The sequence below is a fragment of the Solea senegalensis genome, linkage group LG2 (genome assembly GCF_019176455.1).
Source record: "Solea senegalensis isolate Sse05_10M linkage group LG2, IFAPA_SoseM_1, whole genome shotgun sequence".
Lineage (NCBI taxonomy): Eukaryota > Metazoa > Chordata > Actinopteri > Pleuronectiformes > Soleidae > Solea > Solea senegalensis.
In genome coordinates this window covers 6,069,175-6,087,423 of record NC_058022.1, presented here as the reverse complement: position 1 = coordinate 6,087,423, position 18,249 = coordinate 6,069,175, and the positions used below count along the sequence as shown (strand labels likewise).

Below are 18,249 nucleotides of genomic sequence, written 5' to 3'. Positions count from 1 at the left end.
TCAAAGCCTTAAATAACTCATCACTGTCTTGCTTCAGAGATAATCATCTTGCGGTGTCGGGTTTTAAAATTAGGATTTTAATATGTTGAAAATGAAGCATACTTTGTGTTCAGCGCCCCGAGGCGTGGAGGATTTGCTGCTCTAATGTCGTCGGGGCTTGAGATCTAAAAAAGAACACGCTCCAGTTTGAACACGCTCGTCACAAACAAAAGCTCAGTATCTCGAGGGAGGGGCAGAACTCTCAGGCCAGGAAAGTTGAAATGAATAAGTGGCTCGCTGATTGCATGTCTAGGCCTTTCCAGCAACAGACCCCATCTCTAATGGGTCTTCCTTTAAAGAGGCAACCGCAGTTATGAGTTATTCCCATCACATGAGGACTGTGGTCCTGCTCAATTACAGCCCCCACCACCACCACCACCACCACCACCACTATCCACCCTCCAACCTCCCCTCCACTCTCTCTGTCTCTGCCAATGAACTCTTTACTTTCCTTTGCCTTGGATTTGATACAAACCTGCAAAAATACCAATGCAAATAAGGGGACGTTGGGTCTCGCTGTAACATTTAAGTAGGTTCTCATGCTCTTTTTGGTGACTCCTCTTAGGTCAGGGCCCCAGGGAGTTGTCTGCTACGCATACCTGAAGATAAACTTCCATTAAAGGTCCAGTGAGTTACAAACAGTGACAACTAATGGTGAGATCTGCAGTGTGGCCTTCACACACCAGAAAGTACGTCATTAGTATTTGTCCTTTTAGGGCTACTGTAGAAACATGGCGGTACAAGTTAGTGGCCTCTGTAAAGCCAGGTTCTTGCCTTAAGTCCATATTAAAGGTAAAGCTATTGTTCATTTTAAAGCTCTTAAGGACCTATATGCTCAAGCATCACTGGAATTAACCTGTTTTCTATTGAAATGTATTGCAAAAGTTCAAGGATATTTCCCAAAAGTTGCTTAAAATATCTTAAAATAGCAGTAGATTTGGGGGTTAGTTCAATAACATAAGCAGAATGTGGTGCAAATGAGGTCAACTCAAGAGCACCACTCTTGAGTAGCTGATATTCGGTTCTTGTAATAAGTGGAGGAATACTGTATTGTGGTTTCCTCATCAGTCCACCCAAACATCCTCTTATCCACCACGTTTCAGTCACATGATTTCTAAACGTCGCGCTTTATTCACTAAATCTGTTTGAATTCATCAATATGCAGTTTTTTTCCACCTCCCTGAACCCTAAACCCTTTCAATTCATTTTTTTTTTGTATACATGCAAAACGAAAATGTACATAAAAAACAGGTTCACTGAAACACACCTAGCAACAGTAACTACAGAGGGTTCTGTGTCTTCACATCAACGGTGACACTGCAGGACAGATGGCTAAATGTTCTAAAATATAATAATATGCTGTAATGAGAGAGCTGCTGTTTTGCTCAAATGTGACCGGCTTTACAGTCAACATTAATGTCAAAGGTCAGACCCTCTTTGGCCCAGCCTGAAGCTCTCGCTGAGGTCAGGATCAGGGCAGGTTCTCTGCTCAGGCATGAATCCACAGAGACGCGGTCCACCCACGGTTTCAGTGCCGAACATGTTTCAGTGTCTTCTTGAGGATTTTTCATCTGGTTTGCGTTTTTTGACTCAAATCTGTGCCTTTTTTTCAGATCATTTAAAAGCCACATAAGATGTTTTGTTATAGCTTTCCATTTTTTCCCTTCTGCTCTTCCTGCATCACATATGGTGAAGAAATATCTCTGCAAAAAGACAAGAAACGTCCCCGCTTGTGCAGTAAATCATCATCTCTATGATTACGTGAATGTGAACCCCTGATATTTTACAAGAATGCATCTACAGTTAAGTACACATACTTCAAACAGGAATTCACATGAAAACACAAACTGCAAACGGGCAGGTGAAGGTTTTTGTTCGTGTGTCGACCACAGTGCCTTAATCACTGTTTTTTTATGTGCATTTCAAAGTCTCTCAAGATATCTGTCAAATGCGTTACTGCGAACAAACAACATCACATGATGTACAAAGACAAATGGCTCACGTCGAACATTCCAGTTTACCCGAGCGGAGCGCTAATGTATACAAGCGCTCGGCGCTCCCTGGTGTTTTACATCAACTGAGCACACGGCCAGATGTGAAAGATAAACTGTGATTCTGTTCACAGACAAACTGGAGAGAGGAAACTCGTCCCCGGCACAGTGTGTTCTCGCTGCACGATGAAAACACGGCCGAGATAGAGTGAGATATGAAAGTTAGACGAGACGAGAGTAGAGTGGCATCAGCGTTAATGTTTTTATGTCCACATAATAACATATGTCACAACCTGTATTATATATTATACCCCAAAAAAAAATATGTACAGATGCTGCAACATAGCTTTGTTTTATGATGTTAATCATGAAATCCCTGAGGCTGCTGTGCCATGTGATTTTATGTAAAGAGTTATAGGTCTGAAGGATGTTTTCCCATAGCCTAGGGATGTATTTATTTATTTATTTATTTATTTATTTATTTATTGTCTTCACTAGACTAGAAAGTACACGGCCCAAAACTTAGATTCAAACAACTGATCCACCTTTTTTTTTAAAAACACCCCCGAGACAAATGATGGGACGCACATGATCGTCCACTGTCATTCCTAAAGTGGGGAGGGACTCGGAGTTGTTTTATGAGGTGTCCAGTGTTGGTGAGGAGAAAAACCCCAAAGGCAAGGAGATTTATTGCCTCCACATTTTGTCTGACCTCAGCGCTGCAGCAGTTTACAGACGCTGCCTGACTCTCTCTCTTTAAAGCAGATGGCTGCTCTTCCATCCTTCAGTCCTTCATCCTTTAGCCTCTTGCTCCTCCCTTTTCTTCTCTTTTCCTCTATATTTGTGTGTATTTCTCTCTCGACCCCCCCCCCACACTTTAACACAGTCATTATGTCTGCGCCTCCATTTTGTTACGCTAAAAGCTCAGAGAGATGATGCAGCTGTGTGGCCGTGACACCAGCACATGAGGATGTTTTCTATAAACATTTACATTTTCGCTGGACTGCACACTGACACTATTTATATTTGCATTTGGTCGTCAAGAGGACTAACTAGATCACATGTTTATGCCACGGTACACACCCCCACCCCTCCCCTTAACTTAATCTACATTATTTCGTAAAGGGTTTTAATCATTCCTCAATGTTCCCTAACCTCTTAGTGAAATGGGGTTTGAGGCTAAGTAAGTGGATAAAGGGCCTGATGCCATCACAGCCTGCAACAGTTCTCCAATGCGTAAAATTGCTCCTTGGTTCATCCAGAAACAGTCCTGGAAGACTGTCTTGTTTGAAGAGTAACATGATGTGATTTTACAGAAAATGCAATTTTCACAGCAGTCCCCGAAACTCAAGCACAAAGCCAGGGTTATGGAGAGAAGCCTTTGTTAGCGGTGATTGAATCAGTTAAAGAAAACGGTGTCCAAACACTCTGAGATGTGCTCAATCTGGGACAAATCCAGTGTCATCTTTTAAATGGAAACCATGACTCAAGTCCAGGTGAACTCCATCAACTCTTCTGCTTTTATTATTAGATGCTTTATCTATTTTTACTGAGCTGAAAACACATAGTGAGTTCGCAGCGTCTCTTTCTGCAGGTACAAACAAAAAGGTAACAAGGGATTATTCATTATTTTGGAGACTCAGTCTCAGAGCAGAGGATCTACTGATCTGTAGCCAGTATCAGCTGTGCTTAATCCTGCTTAGATAACTGACCATAGCAAGAGAGAAAGGAGAGAGCCCGGAAACTGTGGGGGGCCCCATTCCTGTGGTGACATCACTCTGACTGAAGGCCCCGGGGGGGGACACTCAGAATTTATCCCTTTCCCTTTATTGCTGTATGAAGCCCCTGAAGTTTGTTGCAGCCTGAAATGCTGGCAACAGAGGTGACAAGGTCGGATGTAGTGCACTGTCGATGGATTCAGTGAAGAAATGGCCGCAGGGAACTCTTTAACAAAGGTTACTTGTTTTTGGAACTCACTGAAAACGATCAAAGACACACACAACTGGTATAAAGTTTAAAGAGGAAACTGCAGCGCAGATATACTGTCAAGACTATCTCTATTACATCATTTGTCCACTAGGGAGCGCTGACAATTTTACATTGGCTTTGATGTCTGGATCTCACTTTGTTTGTGTTTATGTTTTTGGAACACTGAGCTAAAGGATGAATCTGTTTCATATTTGCTCAATTAAATCCCAAGATCAGTATCAGTAAAGTCCAGTCCAGGATCTAAACTACTTGGAGAGACCATAGAGTAGTTATATGGTCCATAACGTGAACTAAAAAAAATAGAGGAGCACAGACCTTTACCACGGCGGGCCAGTTTCCCACAGTATCCGTAATCCCCTTTCTCACAAGGGTTGGTTTTTTAAAATCCTTAATCTTGATCCATATTTTGATCACCACCACATTTGAATAATTTCTTTTTTGGGGCTATAACCTCTAACATCCTCCAAAATATTTCATCTAATTCAAATAGACTGACCAAAAAAACCACACTGCAATAATAAAAAAACAATTTTTATATCATCGTATTCATTAGAGTCCTGGACTTAAGTGTCAAATAATCACTCATGAAATGTCCTCCCAAAAGAGACTGTTTTTTGCTATGTTGCATATAAACTCCCACACAAGGAGAGGTTTTTATATAATTTAATTACACATTTAAAAAAAATCAGTTTTCTCCCAAAAAAACACACAAAGAGAAGTTCTTTTATCAGAGAAGTGGAGCCTGGCAAATGTATACTCATATCGGCCTACCACAAACATCTGTATATGGATATTTACATAACAAAAGCAGAGAGATATACCTTGTTTAGTCTAGAAATAGTGAAATTACACAAAGACATTGTTCAGTTTTTTTGGATATGTGGCTGTACGAGGTACCGAGAGCCAGCCTGAGACTTGGAAGCACACAGTCACTGCACCGATGGCTGCCAGCGGGCTCACAATGAAAAGCAGATGTCGAGACACTTCTAGCAATAAAAAGCTCACCCACTAAAATCTATGCCTGCTTTAAAGTCTATGATATTGCAAGAGTACGTTCACCTCTTTATCATCGAGTTAGTCAGGAAGTTTGACGTTTATAGACGGCTCACTCCCAAACCAAAGTCCATTTTACATCAAGGCGCACGGGAGTTGTTGATGCACTGATTCCTCCCTCAGTAAGTTCAAATGTGTCATTTTGTGACTATAATGTTTGAGATCTTTTTGTAAGGAATTGCCCAAGAGACAAACATTGAGCAAACATGGCAGCAGTAGACCAGCAACTCCCATGTCCACGTGAGCTAAAAATGCTGCTTTTTTTCTATGGACTTTGGTGCAGGAGAGTTTAGCAGTTTACACGACCTTTACTTCCCTGGATGAAAAGCAAACTAAACAGCAAATGTGTCATAGAACAACACGTAGAGTATAAGCCCCTAAAGAATCCCCGTATTGACATGACTAAACTCAACTTTAACCACTCTTTGACTGTGCATTCTCACAGTGTCATCAGCAGGGGGTGATTTCTTGGCAGGTCGGTTTAGGTTTGTTTGCTGTAGCTCCTCCCCTCTATCAGCAACAGCTGCATACTTTATTCGACATGTCATCAGCAGCTGCCTGTGCTGCGTGAGCCTCAGAAATGTCCTCCCAAAGGCAGATTCTTCAATTCTAGCGAGCATATGAAATCAACAACAGATGACCCAATTCCCATCCTTACAAAAACGAAAAAGCAAAGTGAACATGTTTCTGTATTTTATACACAAAGAGCTGTCACTGCTGGGACTCTGGGAACAGCACATACTTCTTTTCATTTGAGTCTAGAACCCTATTTTATTCATTGATGGCTGCAGGAAAAGCAACAGGAAGTCATATTTTATTTAAATGCTGTGTGTGATCGCTCTTCCGTCTGATCATTTGACGAAAGCAACCAGAGCTAAAACATGTCGACTTTCAGGGGAAATTCCTGCTCGACATGACTTCCTGTGCTGGATTGGGACCAATCTGTTGTCATTTACAGACTCAGAGGTGCTTTCCCCTTACAGCCATGTAACAAACAGCCCTCTGGGCTTCCCTCATCTCTGCTTTTTCCACACCCGTTGACACTGTCACCACTCAGTTTAACCCACGCTGCAGATTCCAGCTCTTATCCACTGTTCCTGCCTGGACTCCTCTCTGTCCTTCTCCTCCTCCTTTCTCTCACATCCCTGTGTTCCTCCTCCTCTGATGAATCTATCATGTCTTTCATGACTCAAATCAATCAGATTACACCTTTGGAAGCACTGAGCCGTGACGATTAATTCGAAATCGAGAGTCGAAGCCTGCGCTCAGAGCTCCATCTTAGCCCAACACAACACGACATAATGTATAAAGTAAAAATGTCTATACACCACAGAAGTGCAAGGTTGCTTTCTTGGATTCTGTTTCTTTACAGAAACAAATTGTGGCTTCACTTTCATTTGTGTATATTCACATAAGCTCAAAGTGCCAGTATTTGAAGTTGAGTAAAGGCCATTTATTCAAAACTAAATCATCCGAGGTGCCGCTTGTCTTGAACGCTGCTCCGCGGTAGCAGTTTCACCCATTTGGTGAAATCATCGCGGTTGAATGGTAGCTATTAATCACCGGCTACAAGCAGACATTTCCACATCTCCTCGGTCTGAGTCAATGTGAGGAGCGTCTGTTCGGGGACAGAGCGGCGGACACTGCAGTCAGCGGGTGGACAGGGCAGCACAGACTCACATTGTGTTCCAATAATGCATCCTTCTTTGTGCTCAATGACTCTCTTTTCCTATACTAGACGTGTTTAAAATGGAAACCACAACGAGCCATGGCATTCTGATGCAACAGACTTTAAAGGTCTAGTGTGTATAATTTATTAACAGAAAATGATGCAATTTATTTATTATCACCTTAGAATTAAGAATTGCTGTGTTTTGCTGTGTCATGTTTACACGGTAACCTAGATGGACAAATCAAACCCAGGCTCTCGGGGAGATTTTCATCTGTTTATGCAACACGACAGTCGTATAGCTCTACTTTTTTCCCCAATTCTTCTCATCCCTGCTGATTTATTGCTCTCTGACACAAGTGCACGTATCTGCACACATCCAGCGTGATTGTAAACGACATTTCAAGAAACATCACCGCCTCTGATGAGATCTGGCAGCGTTGCACTCCAAAGATGCCAGTACTGTGTGTCCCGCTGAATATTTTCCCTCCTCTGAACACGAGTCTCCTAGTAAATATCCATGTTTGTACAGAGGTACATGACTCATTTTGTCACTTCTTTAATACTTAACAACCATAAGGTATGGACATGTCACCAATTATTTAGATATTATAAAGAGCATCATAAGTAACTACTGCAAAACTTCGTCCAGGCAACTTTAAATGAGACATTTCACTGTTAAGTCCATCAGCTGTCCAACAAGTTGTTAAGGGCCTAAACATATCTTGGACCACATTGCTAACCCTCGTCACCCACCAACACCCGTGTAACTCATGTTGTACATATACGACCGAGCTGCAACGTAGAATTTAGGCTGGACCGCAACCTGCAATTATGGCCGACAGTCACCATTATGTGGTACTTGAACGTAAGCGTGAGGAGGAGTGTTTGAATATCTGACTGACAGTAATATTCCGCTTTTTATGAGGTAATATGACCCCTCAGAATGCTAAAATGTACAAATATTGGTGCAATTTACTTGGGAAATTTAAAGCTGATGTCAGATTGCTCTATATTGTTAGTGTCAACAAAAAATGATGACACAAATACCCCGATTCCAGGTTCCAATAACACTTACTTTATGTTTCATCTCTTTGTCAGTGGCGTAAAAGAAATTCCTTCTTCTGCAGCAGAAGAAGAAAAGAATCTGCTTCCTGTTTACACCGGCACACGCTGATTGATACATAGCTGACATGCTTGTCTGGACACAGATCAGAAAGTGCTGTTTTCAAATAAAAACCTTGTGGTACGGATGTGGCCTCAGTCTCGGGATTTTGACAATAAATCTAGGTGAAAGTTTTCCAGCGTCCCACAACACTTTGTTCCTATGTGGAGCCAGAACTCCTCAAACCTCTGAGGCTGTTTGACAGTGAATAAATACCAAATACGTTCATGAGGTGATGTATGGAGGAGGGAGGGGAACGCTAAAGACTTGCGCACACATAATCTCCTATTATGACAATCGCATGTAATTACTGACTATGGATCTAATTTTTTATTACCTGACCTAAAACACTTCACCGCAGGTAGAAAACGGTTCCCAGATGGGACGTTTTACTCCTCGTAAAACTGGAAGATTGAAAGGAATCGTAGCACTCTTTGAAATTGTCACCAGGGGAGAGACAGAGAGACAGAACATGGACGAGGGGAGTGCCGTATTACACTCAGACCTGCCAGCCTGCGGAGAGCTGCCGAGGGCAAAAGTCATCCCGATCTCCTGGAACAACCACAGGCAGCTGTTCAAACACTCACTGCTGAGGCGAACTTCACTGCGCGAGCGAGGGCTTACTTCTCAGAAACAGTGACATGACAGTCATGGATGTTTTCCTGGCATCCAGGGATGGAGAATATGACTTTTTTTTCTTAATTTTTTTTTAATTGTCAAGTGTTATAGTGTATGTCTGCATCACATAACTACTAGCTATCATTAGCGTAATTGATTTCAGCAATTCGATACTGTGGTGTAGAGTCCCTTCAACAGAGAGGGGTCAAAGGTGAGGGTACAGATTAGGAGTCAGTCAAGCTTAAAAAAACACTGGTGAATCCTACATTTCCCATAATACACAACTACAAATAGCACCACTAGCCCTCCAACATCTCCAGGTTGGAATGCTGCTTTTTGTTAGCCACCTTTGAAAAGCAACTCATAAACTCATCAAAAAAATATTAATCTAGTGTTCAACCAGATCAGTGTTTCACAGAAATATGGCTTCGATAAAAAGCTGAAGATCCATGTCTTCCATTTACGACACACAGTTACCAATGTAGCGTCATCCATGCTACACTGCATTGTTTACATCCCACCTTCCACTGACCTGGCAACCCAGTAGGCTGAGTAGCTCCTTCAATCACAGCCAGTCATGCTACTGCAATTAACCTCATCTATCTGATGATATCATGTCACATGGGGCCTCGTGGTTGCGCTGCAGCAGCACTGGCACGTTTTAAATCGGAACAGAATGGGGACAATAACAGTCAATAGCACTCTGAAAAGCTTTCTGTGTTTACGTCGCCCTGTCATCCTCCCACATGGACAGGATGAGAGAATCACAGGGGACACTGGTGACTAGGTGCCAATCAGGCAGTGGGAAAACCTTACAGGAGGAGCCATAATTGCATGGCTTTTGAACAAATAGTTACTTTAACTTGAACCTGTGGAGGTGTTCAGTCCAAAGACAAAGCCGCTCACGCGCTGTTTAGGTAAAGCACGATCTACCCGCGACCCAGTCACGTTAAAGTAATATTGACAGGTTCTGTCTTACATCGGCCATTCTACCCTTCCAATTATCTGTAATGCTTACACCATTTTTTTTTTGAGAGAAAAAATATTTTCCAAATACTGCCAAAGCAACTATTTTAACATCTGGAAGTGATCCCCTCATCCCACGCCTCCATTTGCTGACTGCAATAAATTGGTTTATAAGGAGTTCCCATGGAGCTCACAAGCACAAGCTGCTCCAAACTCTGTGCCACACTCACACACACACACTCTGTACCCTATCCGACAAATCATCCAACATAGTCATCCTCCATTTTGAGACGACGTACACTCTCCACAGCGCAGCCCTCTAAACTGTGGAAGAAAAGAGGCGTGTAATCAAGTCATAGCTCAAAAATGCAGCATGTGTTTCCAATCAAAGCCATCTGTGGACCTGGTTGAATTCACATGTTTGTACATCTCAGCTTTGCTAGAAAACAGCACTTTATGCAGTGTGAGTGATGTGGCAACAACAACTGGAAGCAATTTGGAGGAGAGAGTGACCTAATGTAGATTTTGGAGTTGATTTGGAATAGGAGATTTCTTTTGTGGCGTTTTGGCTGCGGCGTTTCTCCCGTTGTGGGAGAACGGTTTTCGAGTTGATGAACAGCTTGATCACGAAACCCGCGGGACACGGGACAAAGTGTCGTTCAGCCGACAAACAAGAAGTCAGCCACTGGTTTCACAAAGACGGGGTGTTTCAGTCTCTTTCATATAAGGCGCTAAGTGGCATCTTTGAAGATGTTTTATGGCTATGTCAGCATCTGGGAGGAAAAGCGCTTAAACTCCCTCTCTCTCTCACACACACACACACACACAGACTAAGCTCTAGGCACCCAGCCCCTTTTTCTGTTATTCGAGTCTGTTGCTGTTTCTTTTCCGCGTTCATATCCCTCAAATCCGTACTGCAAACGTACTTTGAACACCTCTGCTACTCCTAACACACTCCAGGTTGCACGTTGTATGAGGTCATTTTTTTTATCCCGTAATCTGTGGCGGCGTCACAGTTTCCATTTAAGCCTGCTCCACTCCTTGATCTCACTGTCCGACGCTCTCCTCTGCAAAAGCAAAGTCGCTGCACATGTGCACAGACATATGGCTTTCATCGGGCGCGCCGTAAAAGTGCATTGAGCCGAATGTGCAGCATTTACTTTAAACATGTTTTTTCAGTCTTAAGGCCGCATATTTGGTCACCCCCCCCTCAACTGCTTTGAAAATCTTTCCAAAAACCTTTTGTGATTTCTGAACAGGATGAAACAATTCTTCCAAGCAATACTCAATCTGAGGTTGCACATTTCTATATAAAACTTGTAATGAATGAGGCTAATACTGGCTTTTAGGGATGGTTTTAGATGTGTCCAGCTCCTCTTACTGCATCCTATATCAACAAGCACAGCTACACTAATTGTTAGCACAAACACTGTGACAAATAAAAGATTTCTTGGTCAAAAACCGCACCGTCCGACTCCTGCACATCAAAAAGCGTTCCATACGAACGTGACTGCACCCACACACACGTGCATTGTCTTTGAAAGGCTGGTGAACCACATTTTCCCCTCAGCTACACAAACCCACCAACTTTCCACAGTTTTTATTTGGTCGAAATGAATTCACTTCAACCGCCGCTGTTCCTTGGAAGGAAGCCTGCGCTGTTTCACGTGAACAAATATGGACAGAGAGACAGAGAGAGAGAGAGACAGAGAGACAGAGAGAGAGAGAGACAGAGAGACAGAGAGACAGAGAGAGAGTTCCTCTACTGCTTCAAACAAACGGATTCACAGCCTTCCATGCTGGTCGTGTCAGAACAGAACAAAGCTACATACATAGATTGTGGTATCTTGTTTCACGGTCATGTGCTTCCCGACTCCTTTAATGGCAATATTGGTGTTAAATGATGTATATTCAGCGCAGTTTAAATGTGCATTAAGAGTGTGAGACATGTTTTGGGCTCTGTGCTTCACTCACCAGAGGGGGGTGCTATTTCTGGCCCCTGTACAAATGTCTGTACATTGAGGAATTGAACGTTAATGATTTAATAAAAAAGAAAAAAAGAAAAATGAAACTATCCAGGGGGAATGACACGGCTTAAAGTAATAAACAAGACTGTCTGTGCTGCAGTGCCTGAATGCTAAACTGCATCAGGGGCCCCATCAAATGAACTTTCCAGTGCTCAGTGAGGTCCATTACTTCATACATTAGAAGAAGAAAAAAAACCCAGGGCATGAAATGCTCCAGTTGGAAAAAGAATGACGGAGGAAGCACAGTTCAAGTAAAACAAGAGCGCTCAGGTGTTCCAGCTGTCGGAGTTTCCACCTTAAGACACCAACAGCCGCGTTTGTGCTCCCAGACACAGCATCACTGCTTCTCGCGTCGCCTCACATTTGCCATGAATTAACATGCAGTCTGTGTTCCCTCAGTGGCGCGTGAGGCCAGCGCTGGAATGATTTTTGCAGATGTACAATGTAGTGGAAATGGAGGGGGAGGTGGTAACACTTAACGAATGTTCCAAAGTGGTGAAGCGATGCTGGGGTGCATGTGAGACCGCAGCACGGTGTTCGGTTCCCTTCCTCCGCACATTTCCAGTGCCTGATGGTGACATCACTCATGACAGATCTCCCAACACTCAACCAATAACAGATAATCCACAGTAAATCTGTGCTCGTCTCTTTTGAATGTTCTCTGTGCTCCACAGACTCAAACATGACCAACCGTGATGTAACTTCACTGGACATGATCCACACTGATATACTGAACAGTTTCCAAACCAGCAAATTCAAGCCAGGTACAGGGAAAACTCACTTTGGAAAAGAACTTCACCTGACGTATCTAAGGAAACCTCTTCTCAGAGAGGAGCACGTTTGTTAAAAATGACTTTAAAACAGCAGGAGGAAACAAAGTAAATCATGCAGCAAAGTCCGACGTCTTCACAGTTTGCACAGCCGCTGATATAAAAAAAAAAGAAGTTACGTTTGAAAAGTTTCAAGGTCAGCCAACGCAGGACAAGACAAAAAAAAAAAGAAGAGCTGATCACTTACCACTGGTCGCGTCTTGACATGTTACAATCAAAACCTGAGCCACGGACACCACCAGAAAAAGGAAAGTCCTTAAATGCACAAAGCTCATCATGTCTATAAGAAAGACATGGGCTTTCCCTGTGTGCAAAGAAAAAAGAAAAGGGGGGAAAAAATAATGCCAAGGTTATCACTGCACCACCATGAATGCAAGAGTGCCTCTCCTTGTAAGCAGCAAGCAAACCCAGCCCAGACTGCGTGAGTGCTCCTTTTTTTTGGTGTAGTTACAGCTTTAAATGAGAAGAATGCTGGCGGGCCTAATTTTCCTCCCCCTTTTGTCAGCCCTCTCCCTTAACCATCCTCTCACAGTCTTTTGTGGCTGTGGGAGAACTACACCCATGTTCACAAGTCCGCATACTTTCCAGTGATTCTTCCTGTCTCATGCAGCCATACCTCAAAGTGATCACGTTATCTCCGATCGGCAGGAGAACGATGCCAAGTGAAGAGCTAGGGAATAAAGAGTCTGAGTGTCTGAAGATTTCAGTCATTTGTCTTTAGAAGTGGTTGCTAAGCAAGGTCATAAAAGCAGCTGTTTAATTGCCGTCTGTGGGACACCAGGCAAGACACACAGTGGGCTGAGAAGTCCCATTTTTTTTTACTGGGTAATTAAAAGCAAGAATAGAGTTTTATAACTTGATTGGTTTTTCTGATGAGAAATCCCAGTGGAGACTTTGCAGCAAACAGGTTTGCTTGTCAACTCGTTTGCCGGTGGACAGAAAAGAAGTGAAACTGTGTGTGACAGCCACTTTGGGTGGTCCTGAGTGTAGGTGGTCATCCCATAGAGCGATATCTGAGGTCAATGCCTCTTGACTTCTGGCGAGAACGAGGAATTCCCTGCCGCGTCGCCTCCGTGTGTAGCACAGATGCAGCTTTAAAGCCCCTCACATTCACCCCAACTCACGCTACCAACATAACATAATCTAATATTCTTCCTGTCATTTTTTTACGCATCATGCTAATCTACTCTTTATCTAACATGTAGATTGAAGGTTTGAGCTCACGATACATCATCAAAAAAATAACTGCTGAATGAGAAGTTAGAGTGTCCAATCAAAGGACAAAACCCGAGTTACAGACATTCTAGGTCTATTTCCGGATAATAATGAGCTCATATTTTGTGTCGGTATCACAATCGGATGATTTTTGAGAATGGTTGCCATTTTTAAAAACCACCATAAGGCTGAAAAGAAGATTTCACTCCTGTGACAGTGAGGAGAGACGATTCCTACAGAAAAACCTAAGTGTCCATAACTTTGCAATTGTATAGACTGTTAATGAAGACCGCACTTTACAGGATGTATTACGTACAGGGGTTTTAAAAGTCCAAATCGCAAAACACATTCGATTGATGTGAAGTACTCATTATTATCCGAAAATAGACCTAGAATGTCTATATCTCTGGATTTTTCCTTTGACCTCTGCATGTTTTAGGATTGTGGGAGTACCTGGAGAGCGGGTCGCAAACCTGGATCTTTTGCTGCAATGCACCTGTACTAGCCACTGTTCTGCCGTGTGGCCGTGTATAACTCACGATAAGATATGCAATACATGGCTCAAGTGTGATGATAATTCAAGAAGTTGGAACATGAATTGTTCTTCTGCTAACCTCATTGCTGTTGTAATAACTGACCACGAGGACTGAGGAGTCACATTTTTCAGCTACTGTAAATCGTACGCTTTTTACATGAAAAGAAATCCATATTTGGCAATTTTAACGTCTATACAAGCCAGATACATGCTGGATGCTGCAAGATCCAAAGCCAAATTCACCCTACGCAACTCTCCGAGCCAGAGGAATCGCTGTATATCACAAAAACACGTGACGCCATGGCTGCAGGTCCACTGCAGTGCTGTCTGTGATCTTTGCCATGTTTTTGGATGTTGATGTTCTCTTTTTTTCCTTCCCGCTCTGATAAACCGCTGTTGTTTTCCTGATCGGGTTTCAGCCGCTGTCGCCCCGTCCTGGCCTCTGATTGGCTGTGGCGACTTCAAATCTCCAAGCCTTTTGGGGACGAGATAGGAGTCTGCGACATGTCACAGACGCATCCCATTGAACTGTTTCCACTTCCCGATTTCCGATCACATGCCCATCGGGGGTATCTAGCTGCGGCGTGCAAAAGTCATATAGGCGAGTGTGTTATCGGTGTGTTGCGTAAACTAGGCTTAAAGCGAACCACCTGGGACGATGGGCTGTTTCTTTCCACTGTAAAAGTGTCTGTTTTACTTCAGCTCTGTGAGTCGCTGAAATGACTCGTGAAAAATCCACACTGATTCATCCCCTCGTGTCTCACATCGAGAGACACGAGGGTGGAAAAGTAGCAGAGTGGAAGGATTCTCACCGGGTCATTGTGGTAAATCTTGAGTGGAACAAAAGTTGCCCTGTCTCTGATTTGAATTTCCAAACGAGAGCCACACTAACGAAGTTGATGTCATTATTAAAATGATGTACATTTATACACAAGTAATTAATATGACGGGCTTTGCCGGCCGCACACTCTGCACTGTTTAAGAGGAAACAGCTGTGTGTCATGTTCACAAGGTGCTAAAAGCATCAGGTGTTTGTGTGTGTGTGTGTGTGTGTGAACGAGAGTGGGGGGTGGGGTTGGAGGTGCAGCGCTAATGAGAAAGACAGCTGTTTTCTTGTCGGCCCTGCCCACAAACCAGGTCAGCCTCATCGTCAGAGTCCCTCTGCTGCAGCGCTCACAGGAAGCCTCGGTTGTATTTTCTCTCCAAACTGATGGATAAAGGAAACTGAAGGCCAGTGTTAACGCTGCCAGTCACAGCCTGTTTTCCACCGATTTCATCACGATACGGAGACTGTCTCCAAACAAGAGTCGGTGCGCCAGGAATCAGTGTGGTTTGTCCGCTGTGACCTTAGTAAAAGCCTACTTTTACAGGCGACACTTCTGTGTCTGTGCCACAGAATCTTTACATGATTTACAATATAAAGGCCTTTCCATATCACTATGGGGGAAGTTCCCAAAGTTTGTTTGTAAACCGTCCCAACTGTGGTCTTTTGTTTTGTTATGTTAATGTCATGTGATTGAAAACACACTTTCTAGTTGGTTACATGTGTAGTGAAACTGAAACTGAGCTGGAAAATCATGTCTGCGTACAAACTCTACCCATGACTCTATAGTATAACTGTAGAAATGGATCTGTAATTAAATATCCGTCTTAATTTAAGCAGTTTATGAATTCAAGGATAATAATTCCGTTTTTATGAGGTACTGACTGTACCAACAGATTCAAGCCACTTAACAGAAAGGCTCACTTTGAAATCTAAATCAAATATCCAATACTTCACATGGCAATGATATTCCTAAAATATTTGCCATTTTATCTTACATAAAATATCATAACAGCCTTTTCCCACCTGGAAACTCCATCACACCACACAGGCTCCATCAGTACGTTCAAATGTGTTCTTTTGTGACTTTGATGTTTCAGATCCTGCATTTAGATTTATTTAAGTGACACAAACTTACCAAACGAAGCAGCAGGGGTCCCCAACAGCTAAACAACAGCTAAACAACAGCTAACAAACCCCAAAAATGGTCTATAGTCTTTGGTGCTAGAGACTAAGTGGTTTACAAACCGTGTTGTCCATGATGGCTCCCTTCTGTCTCAGGCAGGTTCTTGCAGGGGGCATAATGTAGCGGTATGTCACCACCAAGCACACTTTTTAAAAAAAAGAAAAAAGAAACAGTCCCTTTAAAAGTGTTCACAATCCTAACATAGATACGGACCATCGCATGATGTAGTTGAAGTAAAAATGCAAATTATTTAAACTGCAAGATGGAGTATCATTGGCTTTGTCTTTTGTTCATTTTGACATATATATATACATATATATACATATATAGCTATATCTATATATCAAGGTTTACCATACATAATGTCTTCCTGTGTGATCCTTCCATCCACCAGGCACAAAGGCACAAAGTCAGGGGCAAATGTCCGTTGCTGTCATTACTCTGTCATCGCTAACAGTGACATAAAAAGACGAAGGATTATTACAATTTCAAATTTCAGTCGTCTTGGAGATCGTTATCAAACTCCACTTCCTGACTTTCCTTTCTTCTGTTGGGGCCTGAGTGAAGTGAAGCAGGCTGGATTAGTCGCAGGGCGTCCGATCAAGGTTACACGGGAGTCTTTGGTGTAACGATATACTGTATTTTATTATATTATTTGTTATATACTATAATCTTTCAGTGTAGCTTTTGGTGGGGGCACATCACGCTAATAAGATAGTGTTGTTGACGATGTGACTATTTGGTCAGAGACAGTGGTGGTGAGGTCGACTGCTTTGTTTGTTAGACTGAGTCGTAACACTGGTAGGGTTTGTTTTTTTTAATTGGCTGTTGCGTGTGCAGCATTTGATTATTACTATCCAGGGACAATCATTTTGATAAGACTGCTGTAGAAGGAAGTAGTTAAAGAAAAAACTGGCTCCGTCCTCCATTTCCCCTCGACTGTCTCCTCCCAGATTATTAAACTCCTCCTGTTGGGACTTTTATGTCTTTGTAAAGCAGAGTGAAGAGTGAAATGAGATCCTATGTCTGGCAGCCAAAGAGCCCAGTGTTGTGTTATTGTGCCTCAACAGCTTCACCACCGTATTCATTTGTCTCTTGAGCCAAAGTTGATGACTGTAGCAGCGATGGCAGCGATGCTGAATACGCAGTTAATCCTCAAGACTCTTTTCAAAGTTCATTCCAATCAGGCTGATTTCACAAACTGCATATTTTGCAGCAAAAAAACGAGCAGCAACTGTGATTGTGTTGCTTTTCCTAGAAGAACACGGATCACGTGGTACTGACAAGACAGAAGAGGAGGGGCCAATTTGACACACGTTTAAAATCACCTGGAAGTAACTAAGCAATATCACGTCACTAACGGCTGCACTCGCCAAAATATTAGATTAAACAGACTCTGTGGGCAGACCTCACACACACAACCAGAAAGCTTACTCTTCTTTGTAAAGTCATGTCAACCTAGGGATTAAAAACAACAACAACAACAACAACACACACGTTTTAATCCAAAAGGCAGAATTCCTTTCACTCCTGTTGCTGTAAACTTAGCTTTTAGACCAGACATTTTAGAGCAGCTGGAACACACATGCTGCCTATTGTAAAATGCAGACCTCCATGTTGTTCTTCAGAATAAATGATTATGTCAAACAATCGAGCGGAGATGAAAAAGGAAAAAAACCTCTGGAGGACGTCGGTTTGCGTCAACGTCTGACACAGCTGGCGGCGTAAATCACACGTACACAAATAGGAGGACAAGATGGAGGATTAGTGGACGGCAAAATATGTAAAAACATCAAAATAAAAGACATTTTATTGAGTTTGGTTTTAAAAGAGTGGGAGAAAAACAAACACAAGGGGGTGGGGGGGGATCTCTCTGTCAGTCAACAGTGTCAATAAAACAAAACCTGAACTGATTTATGAGCAATAACTAATAAGCACTGGAAGCCTCGTCAGAACTTCTTGTCGAAAGGGTCCAAAATGTCTGAGCCTGCGTGGGGACGGAGGCTGCATCCAGTTATTTCTGCAACTTCCCAAAAAAAAAAAACACCCACATCACACCATGACTGGTCAGTTGTGTGGTTCGTGGAGAGGATTCAGTCATGAGAGACTGCCCAAAATTGTTTGCTCTTATCCCTTTATGGAA

General features: G+C 42.7%; 1 protein-coding gene and 1 long non-coding RNA gene across 3 annotated transcripts in view; one reads left to right on the top strand and one right to left on the bottom strand.

The window, feature by feature from the left end:
* The window catches only part of col5a2a (collagen, type V, alpha 2a), a 34,483-nt gene extending 21,715 nt beyond the window's left edge, over positions 1–12,768 (bottom strand). The window contains exon 1 of the mRNA XM_044053184.1: positions 12,535–12,768. Coding sequence (XP_043909119.1) covers positions 12,535–12,625 — 91 coding nt within the window. The 5' untranslated portion in view covers positions 12,626–12,768. The remainder of the gene's footprint in view (positions 1–12,534) is intronic.
* Positions 1–18,249, top strand: part of LOC122786714 — a 29,849-nt gene that overhangs the window by 3,288 nt on the left and 8,312 nt on the right. The window lies entirely within an intron of this gene.